This window comes from Crotalus tigris, unplaced genomic scaffold (assembly GCF_016545835.1).
Source record: "Crotalus tigris isolate CLP2741 ecotype Arizona unplaced genomic scaffold, ASM1654583v1 scf7180000018549.3470463, whole genome shotgun sequence".
In the NCBI taxonomy this organism is placed as follows: Eukaryota; Metazoa; Chordata; class Lepidosauria; order Squamata; family Viperidae; genus Crotalus; species Crotalus tigris.
Genome location: NW_024097072.1, coordinates 3090904 through 3111465, shown reverse-complemented (window position 1 = coordinate 3111465; position 20562 = coordinate 3090904). Strand labels below are relative to the sequence as shown.

Sequence of the window (20562 nt, the reverse complement as noted above, 5' to 3'; positions counted from 1 at the left end):
GGGAGGGGGCGAGGAAATCATGATCACATTGTGAGGTTATCCACTTAGCCTCACAATTGTTCCAGCTTTACTTAGGAATTTAAAAAAGCCAAAAGAAACTCCTGATCTGAGGTTTCAGCAAGCAAACAACTTTTATTTGGATCAAAATGATTTGAGGGGACATTTTGAGGGGCTGAAATTCCGAGCCCTGGTCACGCCGTGCCATTGTTAAGCCAGAATGGTTGCTGAACGAGTGGTCATTAAACGAGGACCCCCCCGTACGCTGAAAAATCGGCTTCATGTCCTTAGAAGCCACGATTCATTTCATCAATGACACAATTTCACGCCGGCCCAAAATATCAAGGCTTCATAATCAAGGAGCAACTGAGACCCTTCACAAGACCAGCAGGCCAAGGCCGTATAAGGCGTGAATCCCCCACCGGCCAGGGGTCGCCGGCCTTCCGCCAGCAGCGGGACGAGACGCGGCGCTCCGGAGCGTCCTCGCCAGGGAGGCCCGCCGTTTCTCCGGCGGGGCCGAAGCCCATTTCGCTCCGAAGCGCCGCTTCCCGCCCGGCCGCCCCGCCCGGCTGTCCGCCCGTTCCAGGCTGGAGCGCCGACCGTTGAGCCGGCGGGTGGTCCGGCAGCGCCATGGGGCTGGGGCGGGAGGCCGCGTCGCCGCTCCACCTTCTCGCCTTGGCGAGCCTCCTGGCCAGCCTGGGTGAGCAGAAGGCCGGAGTCCCCGTCCTCCTCGTCCGGGGCCAGTCCTTCCACCCGAAGGCTCGCCCCGAAGCCCCCCTTGCCATCCCCGCGACCCCCGGCCTCGCCCGCCTCAAATTAAATGTTCATTGCCTTTCTCCCGTTTTTTTCTTTTCTAGAGTGTCAAACATTTCTGCATATCACTTATCCCCTGAAGATATCGGCCAACTCGTCTGAAGATTGTATAGGTGGTGCTCCTGATGAGGTACTTGAGATTTTAAGAGGCAAATATTTGAATATTTAGAATGAACCTGTATCTCGAAATTTGAACTGAAGCGGATGTCATTCCAAAGGAAAAATAGAGGGACAACAACAAAAATAGATGGAAGTTTGAGCATGGTAGGGGGGGTCATAGATAAGGGGCAGAGAATGAAACAGGTACGCTGCAAATATACGTACTTGTGTCAGTCACATTTTAAAATCTGGAAAAGGGGCATTTACAGCCACTGTTCCAGATTTGAAGAAAATGTATTCTTAAAATACGGACGTTTTGGTGTCAGCGTAGTTTGCTGTGGACTTTGCTGATAATAGGAAGTAAAACAGTCTTTATTATGCTCCTCCTTCAACTTTTCTCCTTAAGCGTTGAATGAAAAAACATTATTCGTGGTGTAAAATGGAACTGGATAGAATCCAAAGTCTTTTGCAATGCTTGAATTCAGGTGTCAAAAACCTTTTGTGGAATCCATCCATTTGAAGATATTTTATGAACTTTCAATGGGTGAAGAACAAAATAAATAATTTGATTTGTTGTTGCAAAAAGCAACTTGTAGAGTTAACTTGTACTATACTAACTATGGTATCTGTGCTCTGTGAATGGAAGAATTCTGCTGGCGCTCTTGCAAATTTATTTTTGTCAATTTAGCTTAATCAGTCTGCAAATCTGTGATGAGAAGATTGCTAAATTGCATGGTAAACAAACAGCGTTTTTTCACTTATTCACCTAAGATGTTAAAAGCATCTCATTAGCAGTACACATAAAAATTTATAAACAAATACATTAGGTGTTAACGTCACTGACATGTTTAATGACCTTTTTAAACATTGAACTGATTTTTTTAAATAAATGTTTTTTGCGTATTTCAATTTTGAATCCCTCTTGGTTAAAGCAGGGGTGACCAACCTTTAAAGTCTTTCAGCTGAATGCACGTTTGCCTTTTTTCAGATTTCCCCAATTTCTTTAAAACTACAGATCTTTCTTTCAGATTCTTCTCCTATTTTGGTTTAATTGACTGTGTTTAAAATTTGCACTATGCTGCAATTTGTTTAATGCTGGCTGGGGAATTCTGGGGGTTGTAGTCCACACATCTTAAAGCTGCCAAGATTGAAAAACACTGATTTAAGTCATTCCCTTTTCCTTAATCTTTTCTGCCTTCACTTTCAGCATCAAATGCTTGTTTAAAATGGATCTATTCCATAATGGTTACTTTTATGACATGTGATTGTGATAACACAAGACAACTGAGTGGTTTATTTAACTGTTTCTAACAAATTGTTTTTTGCTTTGTTTTGTTCTAAATGAGCAGAGTGTTCAGGCTTATACCCTTACCATAAATCAGAAGCTCTACACAGTCCGCCTGAAACAACAGTGAGTTATTTTCTGTTTTCCAATCTTAGCCTTTGGGGAAGGGATTGGACAGTCATTTGTCTGAGGTGGATAGAGTTAGATTAGAAGACCTCCAAGGTCTATTCTATTCTATTCTATTCTATTCTATTCTATTCTATTCTATTCTATTCTATTCTATTCTATTCTATTCTATTCCATTCCATTCCACTCCATTCCACTCCACTCCACTCCACTCCACATGCAACTTTTCCCAGCAGCTTCCCACAAGCAAAGCCCACGGGAGAAGCCAGATTTGCTAAATGATCACACGATTTGCTTAATGACTGCAGGGATTCGCTGAACAACTGTGGCCCAAAAGATTGTGAAATCCAGCGCAACTCACTTAACACCCAACTTGCTTAGCCAGAAAAATTCTGGGCCCAATGATGGTTGTAAGTCGAGGGTTACTTGTACGTATCCATTTTGTGATACCAGTTTGCCTTTTGTTTCATTGCGTTCATCACAGATCCTATTTGCCAAACGATTTTGTGATTTATACATACAACCGTGGAGGCTTTGTGCAGCCCACTATCCCAGAAATTCAGGTAAAGATGTTTTAATTGCATTTTGTCCTACACCTGATTCAAACTACAATTTAAATGACATTAAACCATTAAATACTTGGGGTTGTTTTTTTTTCTTCCAAATCATGTATTCCAATGCAATAAATAACATTTTGGTAATAGCAACAAATTTAATATTATACAGCTGAGAGATACTATAGAAATTCAGAGAAGAACATCTGAAGGAGATCCTGATTTCCAGGCAAGCTTGTGTGCTACAAAGTGATCCTAGAATTAATTAATTATAAAAGAACAGATCTTCTAGTCCAACCCCTTGCTTAAGACCCTGTACTATTCTGAACAAATGGCTGTCTAGTGTCTGCTTAAAAACCTTAAAAACGTCTGGAGGCAAGCCATTTTACTGGTTGTTCTCACTGCCAGGAAATTTCTCCTTAATTCTAGGTTAATAATTTTCTGCTGTTACTTCTTGTCTTTCCCTCTGGTGCTTTGGAGAATACGTTAACCCCCTCTTCTCTGCGACAGACCCTCAAATATTTGAAGACACCTATCGTATTACTCCTAATCTTTCTCTTCATTAGCCTAGATCAGGGATAGGCAACCTTGGCTCTTTTAGGACTTGTGGACTTCAACTCCCAGAATTCCTGAGCCAGCCATGCTGAAGGGAAAAGGAGAGGTTTCCAAGCTGAGCCATGCTGGCTCAGGAATTCTGGGAGTTGAAGTCCATGAGTCATAAAAGAGCCAAGGTTGCCTATCTCTGGCGTAGATATACACAGTTTTCACAACTGTTCATTGTATGCTTTAGCCTCCTGTCGCCTAATAATCTTTGTTGCTCTTCTGTAAATAGTTAGGGCTTTTAAAAGTAAAATTCACACCTTGAGATAGCAATAGTGGCTCAGAACCCCAGAACACTCTTAAGATTGGTGAGAAATGGTCTTTCTGTCCAGTGAAGCCATGTAATTAATCACCAGTCCAGATCAGCTACAAAAATCCAAAAGGCATATTAATTGTCCCAATAACTAGGGCCAAATTTTTCCTATTTAGAAAAGGTAAATACTGTAGTGTAGTTAATGAATGGTTATATTCATTAATTGATTCTTTAAAAATACATATCTTTAGAATGAATGCTTCTATCAAGGTCATATCCAAGGATTCCCCAATTCTGTGGCAATACTCAGCACCTGCTCTGGGCTCAGGTAAGAGACTTACTCTTGAAAATTAGCTACAGGCTTAAAAATAAGTCCCTGCACTTCTTCCCGTGTAGCTCAGAGTTGCTTCGGAAGTGGGAAAAATGGTCTGGGATGCCAGATTAGCCATGGTCCCAATCCAATCTTTTGATGCAAAAGGTTTTTCAGAAAGTAAACTATATTGGGAGTTCCAGGTAAAAAATTCCAATGCAATATGTAGTTCTAGCTTTGCTTTCTGTCAACCATCCCTTTGGGTTAGACAGCAAACAAAAAACAAAACAAAACAAAAAAACTCCTGGGACAATTTCTTTAGCAAGAATAAATAACTTTAGTGAAGATTCCATATCGGTGCAGAAGTATAAAAGCCAATTCTAATGATTTTACGTGAAAACAGCATAGGAAAACTTTCCCTTTTCCCCCTGGACCTCCCATCTGCCGTAGGGTCCCCTGCTTGAGCAGGGGCTGGACTAGAGGACCTCTAAGGTCTCTTCCACCTCTGTTCTGATTCATTTGCACTCTCTTTGTTTTGAGAACGGTCTGTCTGCCTTGGACTTCCCCAGCTGGCGACCTTGGTGTTGGGTCTGTCTCAGGCTTCCAATCAGCACCCTTGCATTCCAAAGTTCCCTCCCAAACCTCTGTTACATTCCAATGCTTTTCCTCTCCCCCCCCCATTACAGCTGTGTGGTTGCAAGCAGGGCTGGGTAGTGAGTCAACCATGACACTTTCTGTCAACATCCAGCTCGAGAATCCAAATAAAACTCCAGGTTCATTCTGAAAAGCTTACTGTTTATTGAATACACTGCATGGTTTTGTCGAAGCAAAACTAACTCTGAGGTTCCAACACCAGTTCGTAGACTGAAACAATAATTTTACCAGCCAAACCCCCAATGTCTTATGTAATGCATTTCGACAAGTTCACTTTATTATGGGAACATCTGCTTCAAATCCACACCTGTGCAACGGGTGGAAACTAATCAAGGAGAGAAGCAACCTAGAACTAAGGAGAAACTTCCTGACAGTGAGAACAATTAATCAGTGGAACAGCCTGCCTCCAGAAGCAGTAAATGCTCCAACACTGGAAGTTTTTAAGAAGAGACTGGACAGCCATTTGTCCGAAATGGTGTAGGGTTTCCTGCCTGAGGAGGGTTTGGACTAGATGACCTCCAAGGTCCCTTCCAACTTTACTACTATTACTATTACTGTTCTGGTGTCCTTGACAAGGCTTCAGGCTCTCATGGTCTTCAGCTGAATTGAATGGATAAGAAAAACTTGTGTCCTAACAATGTGGAAATTTTCAGGGGAGTGCTACAGTTTGAGAATGTCAGCTACGGCATTGAACACCTGGAATCTTCAACTACTTTTGAGCACCTAATTTACGAACTAAATAGCAAAGACGGCCAAAGCCCAATTTGGACAGAAAAAGTCACTCGTGTAGACAACCAAACGAACACTGGACGTGCATCTTATAAGTTGCTTTCAGATACTGTGGTTAGTACTGATCTCTTGCTTCGTTTCTTTTTAAAGCAGTGTTTAAAAGTGGTTATCATGTTTATGTGCTAGCATTATATCTTCTCTACGTGCTGAAGTTGTCAAGGTAGTTTCAGCATAGGTGTGTGTCTACACAATAGGGCTCTGCAAAAAGGTCCACTGCAAAAGCTACTGGCCAAAATGGAGGTTTCTCCTTGAAGTGTTAAAGCAGCCGTGTCCTCTGGAAATCTTGCTCGGTTCCTTTGAAGGTTGTTTTCAGATGTCGGTGGGAAGTAACGCATAACACAAAGAACGTTTTTGGACCAGTGAAGTGAAACAGCATAGACCGACAAGGAGGGACTTGTGAGTTTCCAAAGGATGTGGCTGCTTTAACACTTTGAGGAGAGATCTTCTACTTGTGCCAAAACCCTTTATAAAAGGCCCATTTTAAATGGCTGTAAGTTAAACAAAACCTGTTTTGTTTTGTTTTTTTTGTAAAACGGCATCACCAGGAGCAATTCTTCCCTCACTGTTGTTTCCTGCAAGTGGGATTTTGGAGATGGGCGGTTCAAGGTTAAAGAAGATTGTCTGCTTCCTATTTATCCCATTCCTTTTAGAATCAACTTAGCACTCTCATAACCTCTAGTGGCAATGAGTTCCAAAATTTAAATGATGTGCTTGGTGGTCTTGGATATGTCTGCCATCTCGAGTTATATGTAAAAAAAAAAGGTGGAATATAAATAAAATAATAATAAAATAAAATAATAAAATAAAATAATAATAACATAAAATAATAACATAAAATAATAACATAAAATAAAATAATAAAATAACATAAAATAATAAAATAAAATAAAATAATAAAATAAAATATAAAATAAAATAAATAAATGGAATATAATTCCTGTGAAGAATTGTGGGCAGTAAAGTGAGTGGAATGCAATATTGTTTTTTTCCAAAATACTTTATTGATTATAGTGTGTGTGTATGTGTGAATGTGTGTGTGCATGTGTCTGTGGTGTGTCTGTGTGTGACTCTGTGTGTGTGTGTATTCACGTGTATAGGTAATCCTCAACTTACAACAGTTCATTTAGTGACCAAAGTTACAACGGCACTGAAAAAAGTGACTTATGACCCTTTTCACACTTACGACCATTGCAGCATCCCCTCAGTCACGTGATCAAAATTCAGACGCTTGGCAACTGACTCATCTTTATGACGGTTGCAGTGTCCTGGGGTCATATGGCCCTCTTTTGTGACCTTCTGACAACCAAGGTCAAAGGGGAAGCCAGATCCACTTAACAACCGTGTCACTAACTTAACCACTGTAGTGATTCACTTAACAGCCATGACAAGGTCATAAAACGGGACAAAACTCACGTAACAATTGTCTCCCTTAGCAACATAAATTTGGGGCTCAGTTGTGGTCGTAATTGAGGACTATCTGTTTTCTGCTAAGGATAATACATTTTGCATAACTGCTAGCCTTGCATACTACCAGCCGGTGAAATGCAGAAGCGTTGCTAAAACAGAATTTATTTTGTCCCTCCGCAGCCGCTGCCAGATACCACTAAAACTCACAGGTACATAGAAGTCTATGCTGTTGTGGACAAGGTTTTGGTAAGTCTCTTAACCGTCCAAAATATTCCGCCTCAGGAATTTTAGGAAGGATGTTTCTTGCAACGTGGATGGTGCGGAGCAGAGGGCAAACCATTAGGCTACATGCCCTCTGAGATTATCTATTTATTAAGTTGATAGACTGCCTGTCTCTCTCTATCAAGCGACTTTGGACTGAGACAGGACGATGAAAAAAAGGGCAATGGCAGCATGGACATTTTGGTTGCTGTGGAAGGAGAGGAGATTGGAAACAAGGGTTTTGGGGAAGCAAACGTGAAAACTGGCCTAAAGTCCCATCCACAAACTCGGGGTTTGCAGTTTAAGGAAGTGGTCTCCTTTCCAGAGGCTCCCTGCTTCCATTCCTGCCCTGAAAAAAATTCCAAGTAAGGCTGTGAAGGCCGCTTCTCACCTCTTCTGATATTCTCTAATAGACTTCCAAAAACAGTTGGCGGCCTTCAAACATCTCCCAGCTTCTGTCATGGTACCGACAGAGGAAACTCTTCAAAGAACTTCAAGGCATTGTTTACCTTAAAGAATCTTTATTCAGGTAGTAAGGGCATGTAATAATTGTCTTTTTAAAATTGCTAACTGTGTTATCACCTCCTTGTTTTCTAGTTCAACTATTTGGGTGGAAACCCTGAATATGTAACCTCAAACATTGTGCAGATTATCGGCTTTGTTAATAGCGTAAGTTACGTTCTGGTTTTCTCTCAAATTAACTCCTGGTCTGGCTGCATTTTATTCTTAATCCTGGGAATTTTGATGTAGAACTGTTCACATTGCCAAAAATAATTACAAGTGTTAAATGCTAGATGTATGTATTCAATAAATATATATACAATACACACACGCCAAAACATGCATCCTCCCTTTAATGATGCAGATTTATATTTTATTCTGAATACAGTAGTCCTCGACTTACAGTAGTTCAGTTAGTGACTCTTCGACGTTACAACGCCAAGACGACCGTTTTTCCCACTTACAAATGTTGCAGCATCCCCACGGTCAAAATTCAGATGTTTGGCAACCAGTTCATATTTACGACGGTCGTAGTGTCCCGGGGTCATGTGGAACCCCTTGCGCGACCTTCTGACAAGCCAAGTCAATGCGGAAGCCAGATTCGCTTAATAACCGTGTCACTAATTTAACAACTGCAGTGATTCACTTACATCTGTGGCAAGAACAGTCGTAAAATGGGACAAAACTCATTTTACAAATGTCTCACTTAGCAATGGAAATTTTGGGTTCAATTGCAGTCGTTGAGTCGAGGACTACCTGTATAATGGTGTCCATGCAGGAGCTATGTAATAGATAAATAAATTGATCATGTAGCTATTTAACCAGTGGAACAGCTTGCCTCCAGAAGTTGTGGGTGCTCCAACACTGGAAGTTTTTTAATGAGTGGATAGCTATTTGTCTGAAATGGTATAAGGTCTCCTGCCTGAGCAGGGGGTTGGACTAGACAACCTCCAAGGTCCCTTTTAACTCTGTTATTCTGTTACTCTGATTAACTTAACTCCTGCTGCAGTCTGATTTCATCCCTGATTCTCTTCTTCAATATACAATTGAAACCTTTGCTTTTTTGGGGAACTGATGCTAAATCCAGTTTAGCCATGAGAAGGTCTGAACCTGTTTTTAATTAGCTAATTGTGGCGAATCGCCTTAGCGAAAAGAAGTTTTATTCTTTTCTTTTCAGATGTTTGCCGACATTAACGTAACAGTTGTACTTTCCTCTTTGGAGTTCTGGACAGATGGCAATAAAATCTCAACAGAAGGAGAAGCCGATGAAATTCTACGGAGGTTTTTGCAATGGAAAAATTCGTACCTTGTCCTGCGGCCTCACGACCTGGCTTTTCTGTTTGTGTAAGTGGAAAGAATTTAAAAGGCCAATCCTGTTTTTTTTTTCCTTTTAATGTCTTTGATATAAAAGTATTCAGGATATTTTAAGGAAAAAAAAGTAGTTGCCTGCAAATACGTACAGCAAAGAGCTTGTGAAATGTGCTTTTTAAAAAGAACATGCTTGTCTCTAAATCCAGGTTTGCAAGAAATAATAGCTGCACTTATAAAACATGATATGGCCAAACCAATGAAGGCCTAGTTCATATTTATTTAATTAACCCCTTCTCTCCCCTTTAAGATGAAGGCCTAGTTCAGGGGTAGGCATCCTTGGCTCTTTTATGACTCATGGACTTCAACTCCCAGAATTCCTGAGCCAGCATGGCTCAGCTTGGAAACCTCTCCCTTTCCCCTCAGCGTGGCTGGCTCAGGAATTCTGGGAGTTGAAGTCCACCAGTCATAAAAGAGCCAAGATTGCCTACTCTTGGCCTAGTTCATATTTATTTATTTAACCCTTTCTTTCCCCTTTAATATGAAGGCCTAGTTCATGTTTGTTTGTTTGTTTGTTTATTTAACCCCCTTCTCTCCCCTTGCGCTCTAGGTTCAGAGAGAAGCCAAATTACGTGGGAGCAGCTTTTACAGGGAAATTGTGTCTCCGAAATTTTGATGCATCAGTAGCTTTGGTACCGTACCACAGGTTTTTCTGTAGGGTTAAAAAATTTGATCTGGGGCTGGTTTGGGTTAAGGCCTCAGTAGCCGATAATAAGAGGTGTTAGATTTTTAGACACTCGCCCCCCCCCCCATAAAATAAGAATTCCCTTAAATCCATCCTTGTACAGGAAGTCCTTGGCTTACGTACACTCATTCAGCGACCGTTTCAAGTTACGCCAACACTGAATGCATGGATGTATAACCAATTCTTGAAGTACCAGCCAACGCAAGCACGTCTTGGGTTATTGTGATTGTGATCCGGGAGCTCTGGTGCCCACTTTGGGATTACAACATTACATGAGAATTGAAGAAGCTCCTTGGAGAAGAAGCAAAATGTTTTCAAAAGAAAAAGAACAAGAAAGTCCAGTTACGCTTTTGGGACTCACCAACGCGTAGGATGAATCCGTTGATGAAAAAAAGCAGAAATGGTTCAGGAGGAGAATGGTTTAAATCAATGGATCTCTACCTTTTCTTCACAACGGATCCCCTTTAAATATCTTTTGTGGCCATGGTGCATGGGCACGGACCCCAAGACGTAACTCAAGATTTAAATCGTAACACTTCCTCAAGCCTTTGCGGACCGCCTGTAACAACATTGTGCCCCCCCAGGGGTCCACATACCATAGGTTGAGAACCACTGGCATAATTCAGTATAGAATACGACTTTCAAGTCTACAAAACCAACCTAAAACTGAAGTGGGCTGTCACGGACGCACTTATATTTTGCTTATATATCTTTGTGAAATACTTTTGATTCCTTAGTTTGGTTTCTCTTCCTCCTTCTAGTATGAGAAGTCAATAACTTTGGAGACTTTTTCAGTCATTCTGGCTCAGCTGTTGGGTTTCAGCCTGGGGATGGAATACGAGGACGGCAAAGACTGCAAGTGCCCCGGACACATCTGCGTAATGCACACAAATGCAGTGCAAGTATTGCTATTATTCATTTCTGTTGTTCATAGCTGGAACAGAGCTAGGAAGCCCTGTGATGGACATTGCTCAAGGGGCTTCACTGGGCTGTGTTATGTTGAGACTCGATCACAGGCTGTTCACCTGCCCAGTTCAGATGCTTGGCGGTTAAGGTGAGGCTGATGGGCATGCATTTAGCGATGTCTTCAATAATCCAAAATGAGAAACTTCCCTCTTTTTATGGATTCTTCAAAGGCGACTAAGCTGGAAAGTGCTCATAATTGTTCCTAAGGGCTCAAAGTTAACAACTGTGGCAAGAAAGGTCATAAAATGGGGCAAAATTCACTTTAACAACTGTCTGGCTTAGCAGCAGAAATGTTGGGGTCAATTGCCGTAAGTTGAGGACTGCCTTTACCTCTACGTGAAATCTTTGTTACGTTCCCATTCGGTGGTTCTCCTCAAGTAGGAGAAACCTCTGCGCATCTGGTGATAAAGAAACATAGCAATGGGCCTCACTGGAAGGGAAGTACGTGCTCTTTTTAAGTTTTCTTCTGTGCCCAAAAGTTTGTGACGTGACACGTATATATTGGAAAGAGAGATGGCTAGATGCTAATGTCATACATATTTTTTTGCCTTTGTTCCCCCCCCCCACAGTAATTTCGGTGGAATTAAAAAATTCAGCAGCTGCAGCGTTGTGGACTTCCAAAATTTCATTAAGTTCAAAAGCGCCCCTTGCCTTTCGAATCGGCCAAATTTGAAATTGTACTCTCAGAAGAAATTGTCCAAAGGGAAACCGGCTTGTGGGAATGGTGTTTTGGAACCTGGAGAGAAATGCGATTGTGGCAGTGTTGAGGTGGGTATTTGAGAACTGTTTTCAGATGTGTTGATTTAAATATGTGAGCTGTCCTCTACCAGGGACTCCTGATGTTTGTCAGAAGGGAACATAAAATCATTAAGGTAGGATAATTCTCACCTAGGTAGAGATGCTTTCAAAAATCACCATTAAATTTGCGTTCACCCCCTAACTACTTCTTTCATGCCTCTCTGCCTGGGAATTTTAAAATTTATTAGCTACAATCATAACACCACTTGTAGTGAACTGTGGAATGCTCATAGGGTTAAGGAATATGGCTGTAAAGGAAAAAAAAAAAAAAAGCTGGATTAGATGTTGACTCCAACACATTTAATGTCTCATCCTTGTATCTCCGGAGACCCTTAGTAAAAATTAAATGTTCCTTTCAATACAATCTTTCTGCAGCCCAGATAAATTGAGACAGGCAAGATGAGATCTCCCACATGGTAGAGAACTAGCTAATATTTCAGCCATGATGTGTTTAATGTTTAATGATTTTGTTTTCAGCATTGTAAAAGGAGTAAATGTTGTACTAGCAGTTGCACGTTTCAGCGGGGAGCCTTGTGCAGTAATGAATTATGCTGTGAAAATTGCAAGGTAAGGCATCGTAAGGTATCAAATGTGGGAGATGGGAAGCTGTGTGGTTTAGGCCTGATAGAACTATTGGGTGAATATCAAGCAGCTGCTTTCCAATCTTGAGGACTAGAGGAGAATGGCCAAATATCCAGAGACTCAAAAATGTAGGAATAAGAGGGCAGGAAATATATGACGTTGTCCTTAAACATCACCTGGAAATTTAAGCTATAAGAAATGAAGCTTCATGTATGTTTATAGATATTATTAGTCCACAAGTCTTAAAGTTGCCAAGTTTGAAGACCCCTGGTCTTAGCTGATGCATCATGATACTAAGTGGGTAAGACCATCTGACTCATGGTGACAAGGCTCATCTTTTTTGGCTTGCAGCTTGATTTTTTGCTTGGTTTTTATGGTTTCTTCCCTTTAGATCATAGTACACCATTCACCGCTCACGTGTCATAATATGTGAGAACCCAGTGGCACCCTAGTCATCAGCTGGACTCTTTGTAATATAACAGATGTTCCTTGTCCATTTTGTTCTTTATCTCCTTGCCTAGTTTAAGCCAAGAAACACAATATGTAGACGAGCATTAGACAAGCATTGCGACTTTCCTGAATACTGCAATGGGAGTTCGGCTAGTTGCCCGGCCAATGTTTACCTTCAAAACGGTGTCGGTTGTGCCTCTAATACCGGCTTCTGTTATGGTGGATCCTGTCAATCAGCTGACTTGCATTGCCAGCAGTTCTTTGGATCACGTATGTTGAAACAACTAACTTTGATTCTTTTCTGTCCCCTTAATGCAAGGAAGACTTTTCCTCACTGCGGCTTAACCCCATCAACCCCCACCGCCTTTTCCCCTGGGATCGCTTTTTGTCTGCTGCAGAAAAATGGCCCTTTTGTATCACCAGCTTTGAATCAGATTTCTTTATCCTAATTCTTGGCCAGGATCAACTGCCACTTCTCAACTTGTAGATTGTCCCAAATAATGGATCCCAGCATGCCTTAGGGAGAAAGAACGTCTCAAATGCCCATTTCCGTTTGTAGCCTGAAACAAAACGGATTGGAGACGTCTCACATTCTTCACAACCTTGTTTATATCTGAAAAGGGCAGAGAAATTATTTTTGTTGCAAACTATTTGGAGAGGCAGTGATGTGGGAAGTAGTGTAGAAATTGAGGACCACCTGCGTATGAAATGAATAAAGTCAGTAAATGGGGTATTGATACCGACTTCTGGTTGTAACGCAACTCCTCCTCGTCCCTCAAAAGAGAACTCTCTCATCCTCCTTTTCCTTTTAAAATAAATATGCATTTGGGGAAGTTGGCCACCATGTTTCCCTGCCCCCTGTCCTTTCCACAGTCTCTGCGGAAGCAACTCAGCAATGGCATCTGGCAGCGGATGCTTTTTTTGCAAAGTGGTTTGTAATCAAAGGCCATTTTCTCCTGCCTTCGTCTTTTGTTCTCTTTTTCCCTTCTCTCCCTGTCCTTCAAAAAAGGGGTTCACCAGAAAAACTATTTTTGTTCCAATGCTAACACACTCTCTCTGGCCGATATGTCCCCACCTAGGGGTAGGCAACCTTGGCTCTTTTATGACTCGTGGACTTCAACTCCCAGAATTCCTGAACCAGCATGGCTCAGCTTGAAAACCTCTCCCTTTCCCCTCAGCGTGGCTGGCTCAGGAATTCTGGGAGTTGAAGTCCACGAGTCATAAAAGAGCCTATCCCTGGTCTAGTGCAGTGTTTCTCAACCTTGGCCGCTTGAAGATGTGTGGACCAACTCCCAGAATTCCTGAGCCAGCATGGGGGAACTGTGGCCCTTTATGACTCATGGACTTCCAACACCCAGAATTCCTGAGCCAGCATGGCTCAGTTTGGAAACCTCTCCCTTTCCCCTCAGCATGGCTGGCTCAGGAATTCTGGGAGTTGAAGTCCATGAGTCATAAAAGAACCGAGGTTGCCTACCCCTGTATAACAGCTTATTTGATAGTGAATGCGAACCGACTGAAATAAAAACAAAGAAAACCAAATGGTCATATCCTGATATAAGTTATTTTTGCTCTTCTACCATATGTCTAGGGTCAAGAAACGCTCCGCAAGTGTGTTACGAAGCAGTGAACAGCCAGGCTGATAGATTTGGGCACTGCGGCTTTGATCTCAAAAGGAAATTTAAGACTTGCTCTTTTCGGTATGCGATTAGGCCATAAAGAATAAGTTGAAATGTTTTGTTTTGGGGAGAGGTGCTATTGGAGGGAATAAGATTTGATCCCTGGCCTGAGTTTTAGATAGATAACCTTTTATTGTCATTTTTTTTCCCCTGTGGTCATCATAGCACACATTAAAAATGTGCTGGATAAGTGAATGATTCTTTCTGAAGCTGCAGTTGTGTAGAAACAGAAGGGAGCAGTATTAACTGTACAGAATAAAGCTAGAGAGAATTGTTGAGTTGCCGTAGGTCAGACGATCCTCAGAGAAGAGTCCAAAACAGTCAAGAGAGCTAGAATTGTCACCTCCAACACCCACCTTTGCCACCAAGGCTATCAGGAAACCTTTTATATATCCATTTTCCTGGAAAGGTGGAAGGAAAAAATTAGGAATGAAAGTCTGGAATATAGACCTACATAAATAGGCCTTGGTTTCAACGGACTGCAGTATACAAATCTCTCTATGTGGGACTTCATTCTTCTCTGCAGTAACCAAACAAGGAAATACAGTTTTTGAGTCTTGTGCTAAGTAAGCCCGGGCCTGTATAAAGGATTAAATTGGGAGAGGCCAACTTAGTTCAAAGCCAGGCCTAAAATGAACAGAGGTATTTGCTATAAATGGTGGGGATGGGGGGAAAAAAGGACCAAACTTGCCTTGTGATGTGACAAGTCAAAGCCTGCCTTTTATACGTGTGCCTTGACTTTGGACACAAATGCGTAAATTGTGGGGTTTTCATTGTGTCACAATGCATGTCTTCTCATTTGCTCCCCTGTAGATGGTTGAGGATGTTTGGGCTAGGAAATCAAGAGCAGAACAGTGCTGGTCTGGTGGGTTGGAGAGATTTTAATGCACACTGTGTGATTTCTCTTCTCTTCTCTCCTCTCCTCTCCTCTCCTCTCCTCTCCTCTTCTCTTCTCTTCTCTTCTCTCCTCCCTTCCCTCTTCTCCCTTCCTCCCCTCTGCTCCCCTCCCTTTCCTTCACTCTACTCTACTCTACTCTACTCTACTCTACTCTACTCTACTCTACTCTGTACTCTCTTCATCTTCACCTCACCTCAATTTTTACAGGGATATCAGATGTGGAAAGTTAATTTGCACATATCCCTACGACGCTCCTTTTACTAAAATTAATGTTCCCGTCTTGTATATACCGGTGAAGAATGTTGTCTGTGTGTCATTGGACCTTAAAAATCGAGAAGGTACACCTGACCCCATGCTGGTGAAAGAGGGTACAAAATGTGGATTTGGTAAGGTAAGAAAAACAACCGGGAACGGTGATGCTCTATATAGGACATGCAGTCCTCGACTTACGACCTCAGCTGAGCCCAAAAGTTATGTTGCTAAGCGAGACATTTTTTAAACTGAATTTTGCCCCCATTTACGACCTTTCTTGCCATAGGTGTTAAGTGAGCCACTGCAGTTGTTAACTTAATAGCACGGTTGTTAAGTGAATCTGGTTTCCCTGTTGGCTTTGCTCAACAGAAGGTCGCAAAAGGGGATCACCTGACCCTGGGACACTGCGACTGTCATAAATATGAATCACCTGAATTTGACCCTGGGGATGCTGCAGTGGTCTTAAGTGTGAAAAGCTGTGCCGTTTTGACTTCAAATGGTCACTAAACAAACGGTTGTAAGTTGAGGACTGCCTGTATGGTGGGTCTCTACAGAGATCCAGTTTTAAAGTTCACGCTAAGGCACGGATGTTGTCATGGTGAGTTTCGATCAAGTCGCCCTCTCTCAGCTGTACCTCACAGTGTGGTAACGGTGGAGAAAAATGAGGGCCGGGAAGGTTTTATACAACGCGTTGAGCTCCTGGAAGACAAGCAGCGTGTCAGTCTAACAAGCCAATAAATGAAGCCTTTTGAAAAAAAGCATTTCTTGCTTTAAAACCTGGAAAAAATATATTGTTCCTTGTAGATTTGCCTCAGACAAAAATGCGAAAGCTATGACATTCTGAGTTATGACTGTGATTCTGCAAAAAAATGCTCAGGACATGGGGTAAGTAAAAAAAAATTGATTTCCGATGAAAGTTAAAAAAAAAAAAAAAAGGAATTTCTTTCTTGGGCCAAAACAGGAGAGAAGGCATCTTGATTGTGATAAAGTCAGTTTGGAATTAGAGACCAAGTTGGTCTAGTGCAGGGGTAGGCCACCTTGGCTCTTTTATGACTCATGGACTTCAACTCCCAGAATTCCTGAGCCAGCCATGCTGAGGGGAAAAGGAGAGGTTTCCAAGCTGAACCATGCCGGCTCAGGAATTCTGGGAGTTGAAGTCCACAAGTCAAAAGAGCCAAGGTTGCCTACCCCTGGTCTAGTGCAGTGTTTCTCAACCTTGACTTCTTGAAGATGTGTGGACTTCAACTCCCAGAATTCTTTGCTGGCCAGGGAATTCTGGGAGTTGAAATCCACACATCTCCAAGCGGCCATGGTTGAGAAACACCGTTCTGGTTGTTAAGACATCCGGCTGGAAAATTGGAGACTGTGAGTTCAAGTCCTGCCTTAGTCATGAAAGTTGGCCAAGTGATTTGGAACCAGTCCCTTTTTCTCGGCCTAACCCACCTCACAGGGTTGTTGTGAACAAAATAAGATGAGAAAGTGTGTGTTAGCCATCTTGAGCTATTTGTAATATGATAAAGGCAGGGTGCAAATAAATAAATAAAAAGGGAATTGCAATGCTGATTAAAAAAGGATAGTGCTTTGATTGTCCAGTTGCAGTTATGACCTTGGTTTTTTGACCCTGCCACCTCTATGAACACCTGCAGGTGGGGCACCCAGTGCTTTAAATGGATGCGCTACGCCCACGTTCCCCAGGCAGTTGTCCTCAAGATGTAGACATAGCTCAGTATGCAAGGTGGCTTTTTTGCAGGACAAAGTCCTTATCTGGGCTACGGCACAGTCTCCAAGTAATGGATTTGATTAAAATCAAAATTCTATCTGTGAATAGAGAGAATGATATTATACTCAAATAATGTTTGTTTATTTGTTTATTAAATTTATAGGCCACCCATCTTGTGGTTTGAGGTGGCTTACAATGTAATCCTTGCTCTGCCATCATTAGTCTTGCTCTTTGGTTAATCAACTGGCTATTTTTTTATCTACTTGTATGTTTGTATTACTTTTATACTTTTGATATGGTCAAATCGCTAATTCTATAAACCTCTCCCCCTCCCCTTCTCTCCCTTTCCCTTTCCTCCTCTTCTCTCCTCTCTTCTCTTCTCCTCTCCTCCTCCTATCTCTTCTCTTCTCTTCTCCTCTCCTCTCCTGCTCTGCCTTCCTCTCCTTCTCTCCTCTTTTCCTTCCCTTCTCCCTTTCCTCTTTCTATCCCCTTTCCCCTCCTCTCTCTGCTTCTAGCCCCTTTCCGTTCCCCCCTCCTTTCCCTTCCATACATTCTGTTCTGTTCTGATCTGTTCTGTTCCCATTCCAATTCCATTGATCACTTTTCCACTTGTCAAAAGCATCCTCCTGTTTGGAACTGAAAGACCCGACTGCAAGATTGAAATCCATTCAGATTTTCTCTTACTGGGTTTTTCAGGTATGTAACAACAAAAGAAATTGCCACTGCGACCCAGGCTGGGCTCCTCCAGACTGCAGAATAAAAGGAAGTCCTATGGGAGGAAGTATTGACAGCGGGCTTCGCTATCTGGATTTAGGTCAGTCAGTTGTATCTTACCCGGACATTCTCCAGTCAAACCAATCAGTTCAGCCATTTGATTGATCTGAGACCTACTTTCTCTCACATTCCCATGTTCCAGTCTTTCTGTAGGCATTCCCCCCCCCACTAGCCATGATGAGAGGACATGGATGACAAACACCTGATGATGTCATAATGCAAAACCTATCCCCTTGTACTTGAATCATGGCATTGGACACCTTACCTAAGTTATGGGTTTGTAGTCTGACCTCAGAATGCCCCTTTCTCCACTTGCCCGACAGACACCTATAATGATTTCTCCAGACACTCTGCTTACCTCTGTCTGTTGTTGTTAGTTGCGAAGTCGTGTCCGACCCATCGCGACCCCATGGACAACGTTCCTCCAGGCCTTCCTGTCCTCTACCATCTTCTGGAGTCCATTTAAGCTCATGCCTATTGCTTCAGTGACTCCATCCAGCCACATTGTTCTCTGTCGTCCCCTTCTTCTATTGCCCTCAATCTTCCCCAGGCTCTTCTCTAGTGAGCCCTTCTTTCTCATTAGGTGGCCAAAGTGCTTGAGTTTCAACTTCAGGATCTGGCCTTCTAAGGAGTAGTCAGGGTTGATCTCCTCTAGGACTGACCAGTTGGATCCTCTTGCAGTCCAAGGGACTCTATCTGTATTTGGTTACATTTCCTTGCATTGGCATGGTTGTCCAGCCTTCATAACTGGAGAACCCATCCAGGTTTACAGACTTATGTGAACTCTGTTTCTGCCTAGATGTCGCAAAAAAGGCCAGGGAAGACAGTATGCGGACATGGATTTTGCTAAGCATTTTCCTTTTTCTGCCCATTATTATCGGAAGCAGCCTTTTGGCTGTCAAATGGAAACGTATCAAAAAATCTTGCTTCGAAGACGATGAACTGGACGATGATTCTGAGTAAGTGTGCTTTGAACGGGGTGGCCTCGCAGCCTTCTCATTGCAGAGAAGGAAGGTTTGCAACCAAGGAACGTACCGGTGGCAGAGGCATCTGCTAGGAGGGTCAAAAGAGTCAAGATGGCAGCCGCAATGCACATAAAAAGGGTGGCCTTGCTTGGTGCAGTTTTTCCCAATATCATGCAATTTATATATTACTTTTACAAGTATTTCTTTTCTTCTAAATCTACATTGCGATGTTAACAAAATTACACATCGCATTTTAGGTTGTATAATAGGTTCAAAATGCAAAAGTAGCTTCAGGTGCATTGAAATCATGTCCTGCTTTTTCTTTAGCTGAATGGAACTTCGTAGCAAATCTGGCATACGTGTGTTTTTAATTATCAGATTTTGGGGGGGGGGCAATATTTCTACCGATTTGGGCTAAAACCCAAAGACTGATGAAGTAGAATAACCAGAAATGGCATGTGAGCAGCCAGACTGATGTTTAGAATTACAGAATAATGTTTCTGAAGATATATTCAGCCCATGAATGGATTTTTAGACCCAGAACTGAACTTACAGTTTTTTTTCATCCACAGACGTCCTTCTGCTCCCTTCCCTGCATTCTTTGTGGTCCAATCTAATGTAGAGCTTTTAATATTTACTACCAGATTGGTGTAGTGCAGGGGTAGGCAACCTTGGCTCTTTTACGACTCGTGGACTTCAACTCCCAGAATTCCTGAGCCAGCCACGCTGAGGGGAAAGGGAGAGGTTTCCAAGCTGAGCCAAGCTGGCTCAGAAATTCTGGGAGTTGAAGTCCACGAGTCATGAAGGGGCCAAAGTTTCCCTCATGCTGGCTCAGGAATTCTGGGAGTTGAAGTCCATAAGTCATAAAAGAGCCCAGGTTGTCCACCCCTGAACTATACCAACGGTGTAAAACTCTCTTAAATCATCTTAACTACTGTTGCTTTCTAGGTCTTATTCTAGATCAGAAGAGAGTAGCACATCGGAAAAAACAAGGTAAGCCTCTAGAAAGCTGATCTGGGCAACAACCTGCAATCTAGAAACACCTTTTGCCTTTGGAAAAGGTGAGTTTCTTTCGTAAGAGCAGCAGCTGCTCAAGGCAAAGCCTTGTTCTGTTCCATTTTAATTCTAAATAGACAGAAATGAAGGACTGCCAAATCCAGATGCTTGGATGGCAAATATTCCTGGACCTTCTCCGTCCCCTCTGATAGAATTGGTATCTAAGGGGGGGGGGGCTTTTATTTATCAGCCTCAGAAAGGGATGTGTGTTTTCTTCCCTTCTCCTTATTTTCAAAGCAACAAAGCAAACAGTTGTTGGATGGGTAATTCTCGTAATGTTCTTTAACTAAGACTTATCTCTTCCTTTAAATTTCAGCTAAACCAGACCTGATGTGAACGGAGGAAAATTACACCGCTGCTTTCCATGGAAGAAAAGAGAAAGCAAGATCACTGCACATTGATGTACACATGCCATCTAATAAATCACTGTTTAAAGCACGAATGGATTGACTTTCTAGGTTCCACTTTAGTTTGGATGTGGGTCACACACACCTCAATTATTTTGGGGCTCAACTTTTTAATCAACTCTTAACAGGGTACAGTGCCGAGAGTCTGCAAGCCTATTGCATGTGGGGTTTTTTGCAGTTAGAGTTGTCCTTTTGCTATCTCCAAGTAAGTATCCTGTGTGCCTCACAAGCCTCTTTTTGCATCAGTAAAGGACCTGAAAATACAAGTAGCCCTTGACTTACAGCACTTCATTTAGTGACTGTTCAAAAGTACAAC

At 42.2% G+C, this 20562-nt stretch overlaps 1 protein-coding gene across 1 annotated transcript; it reads left to right on the top strand.

The window, feature by feature from the left end:
- The first annotated feature begins 129 nt into the window (after positions 1-129).
- On the top strand, positions 130-20281 carry LOC120312940 (disintegrin and metalloproteinase domain-containing protein 32-like). The gene is made up of 21 exons (XM_039354307.1): positions 130-697; positions 855-940; positions 2259-2320; positions 2805-2883; positions 3979-4055; positions 5345-5534; positions 7068-7133; positions 7746-7817; positions 8827-8993; positions 9568-9649; positions 10464-10600; positions 11238-11436; positions 11944-12033; positions 12570-12768; positions 14087-14195; positions 15280-15463; positions 16129-16209; positions 17741-17858; positions 18618-18777; positions 19732-19776; positions 20156-20281. Exons 1-21 carry the CDS (start codon positions 628-630, stop codon positions 20157-20159), a joined length of 2277 nt encoding a protein of 758 aa, XP_039210241.1. The 5' UTR covers positions 130-627; the 3' UTR covers positions 20160-20281.
- The last annotated feature ends 281 nt before the right edge of the window (positions 20282-20562 follow it).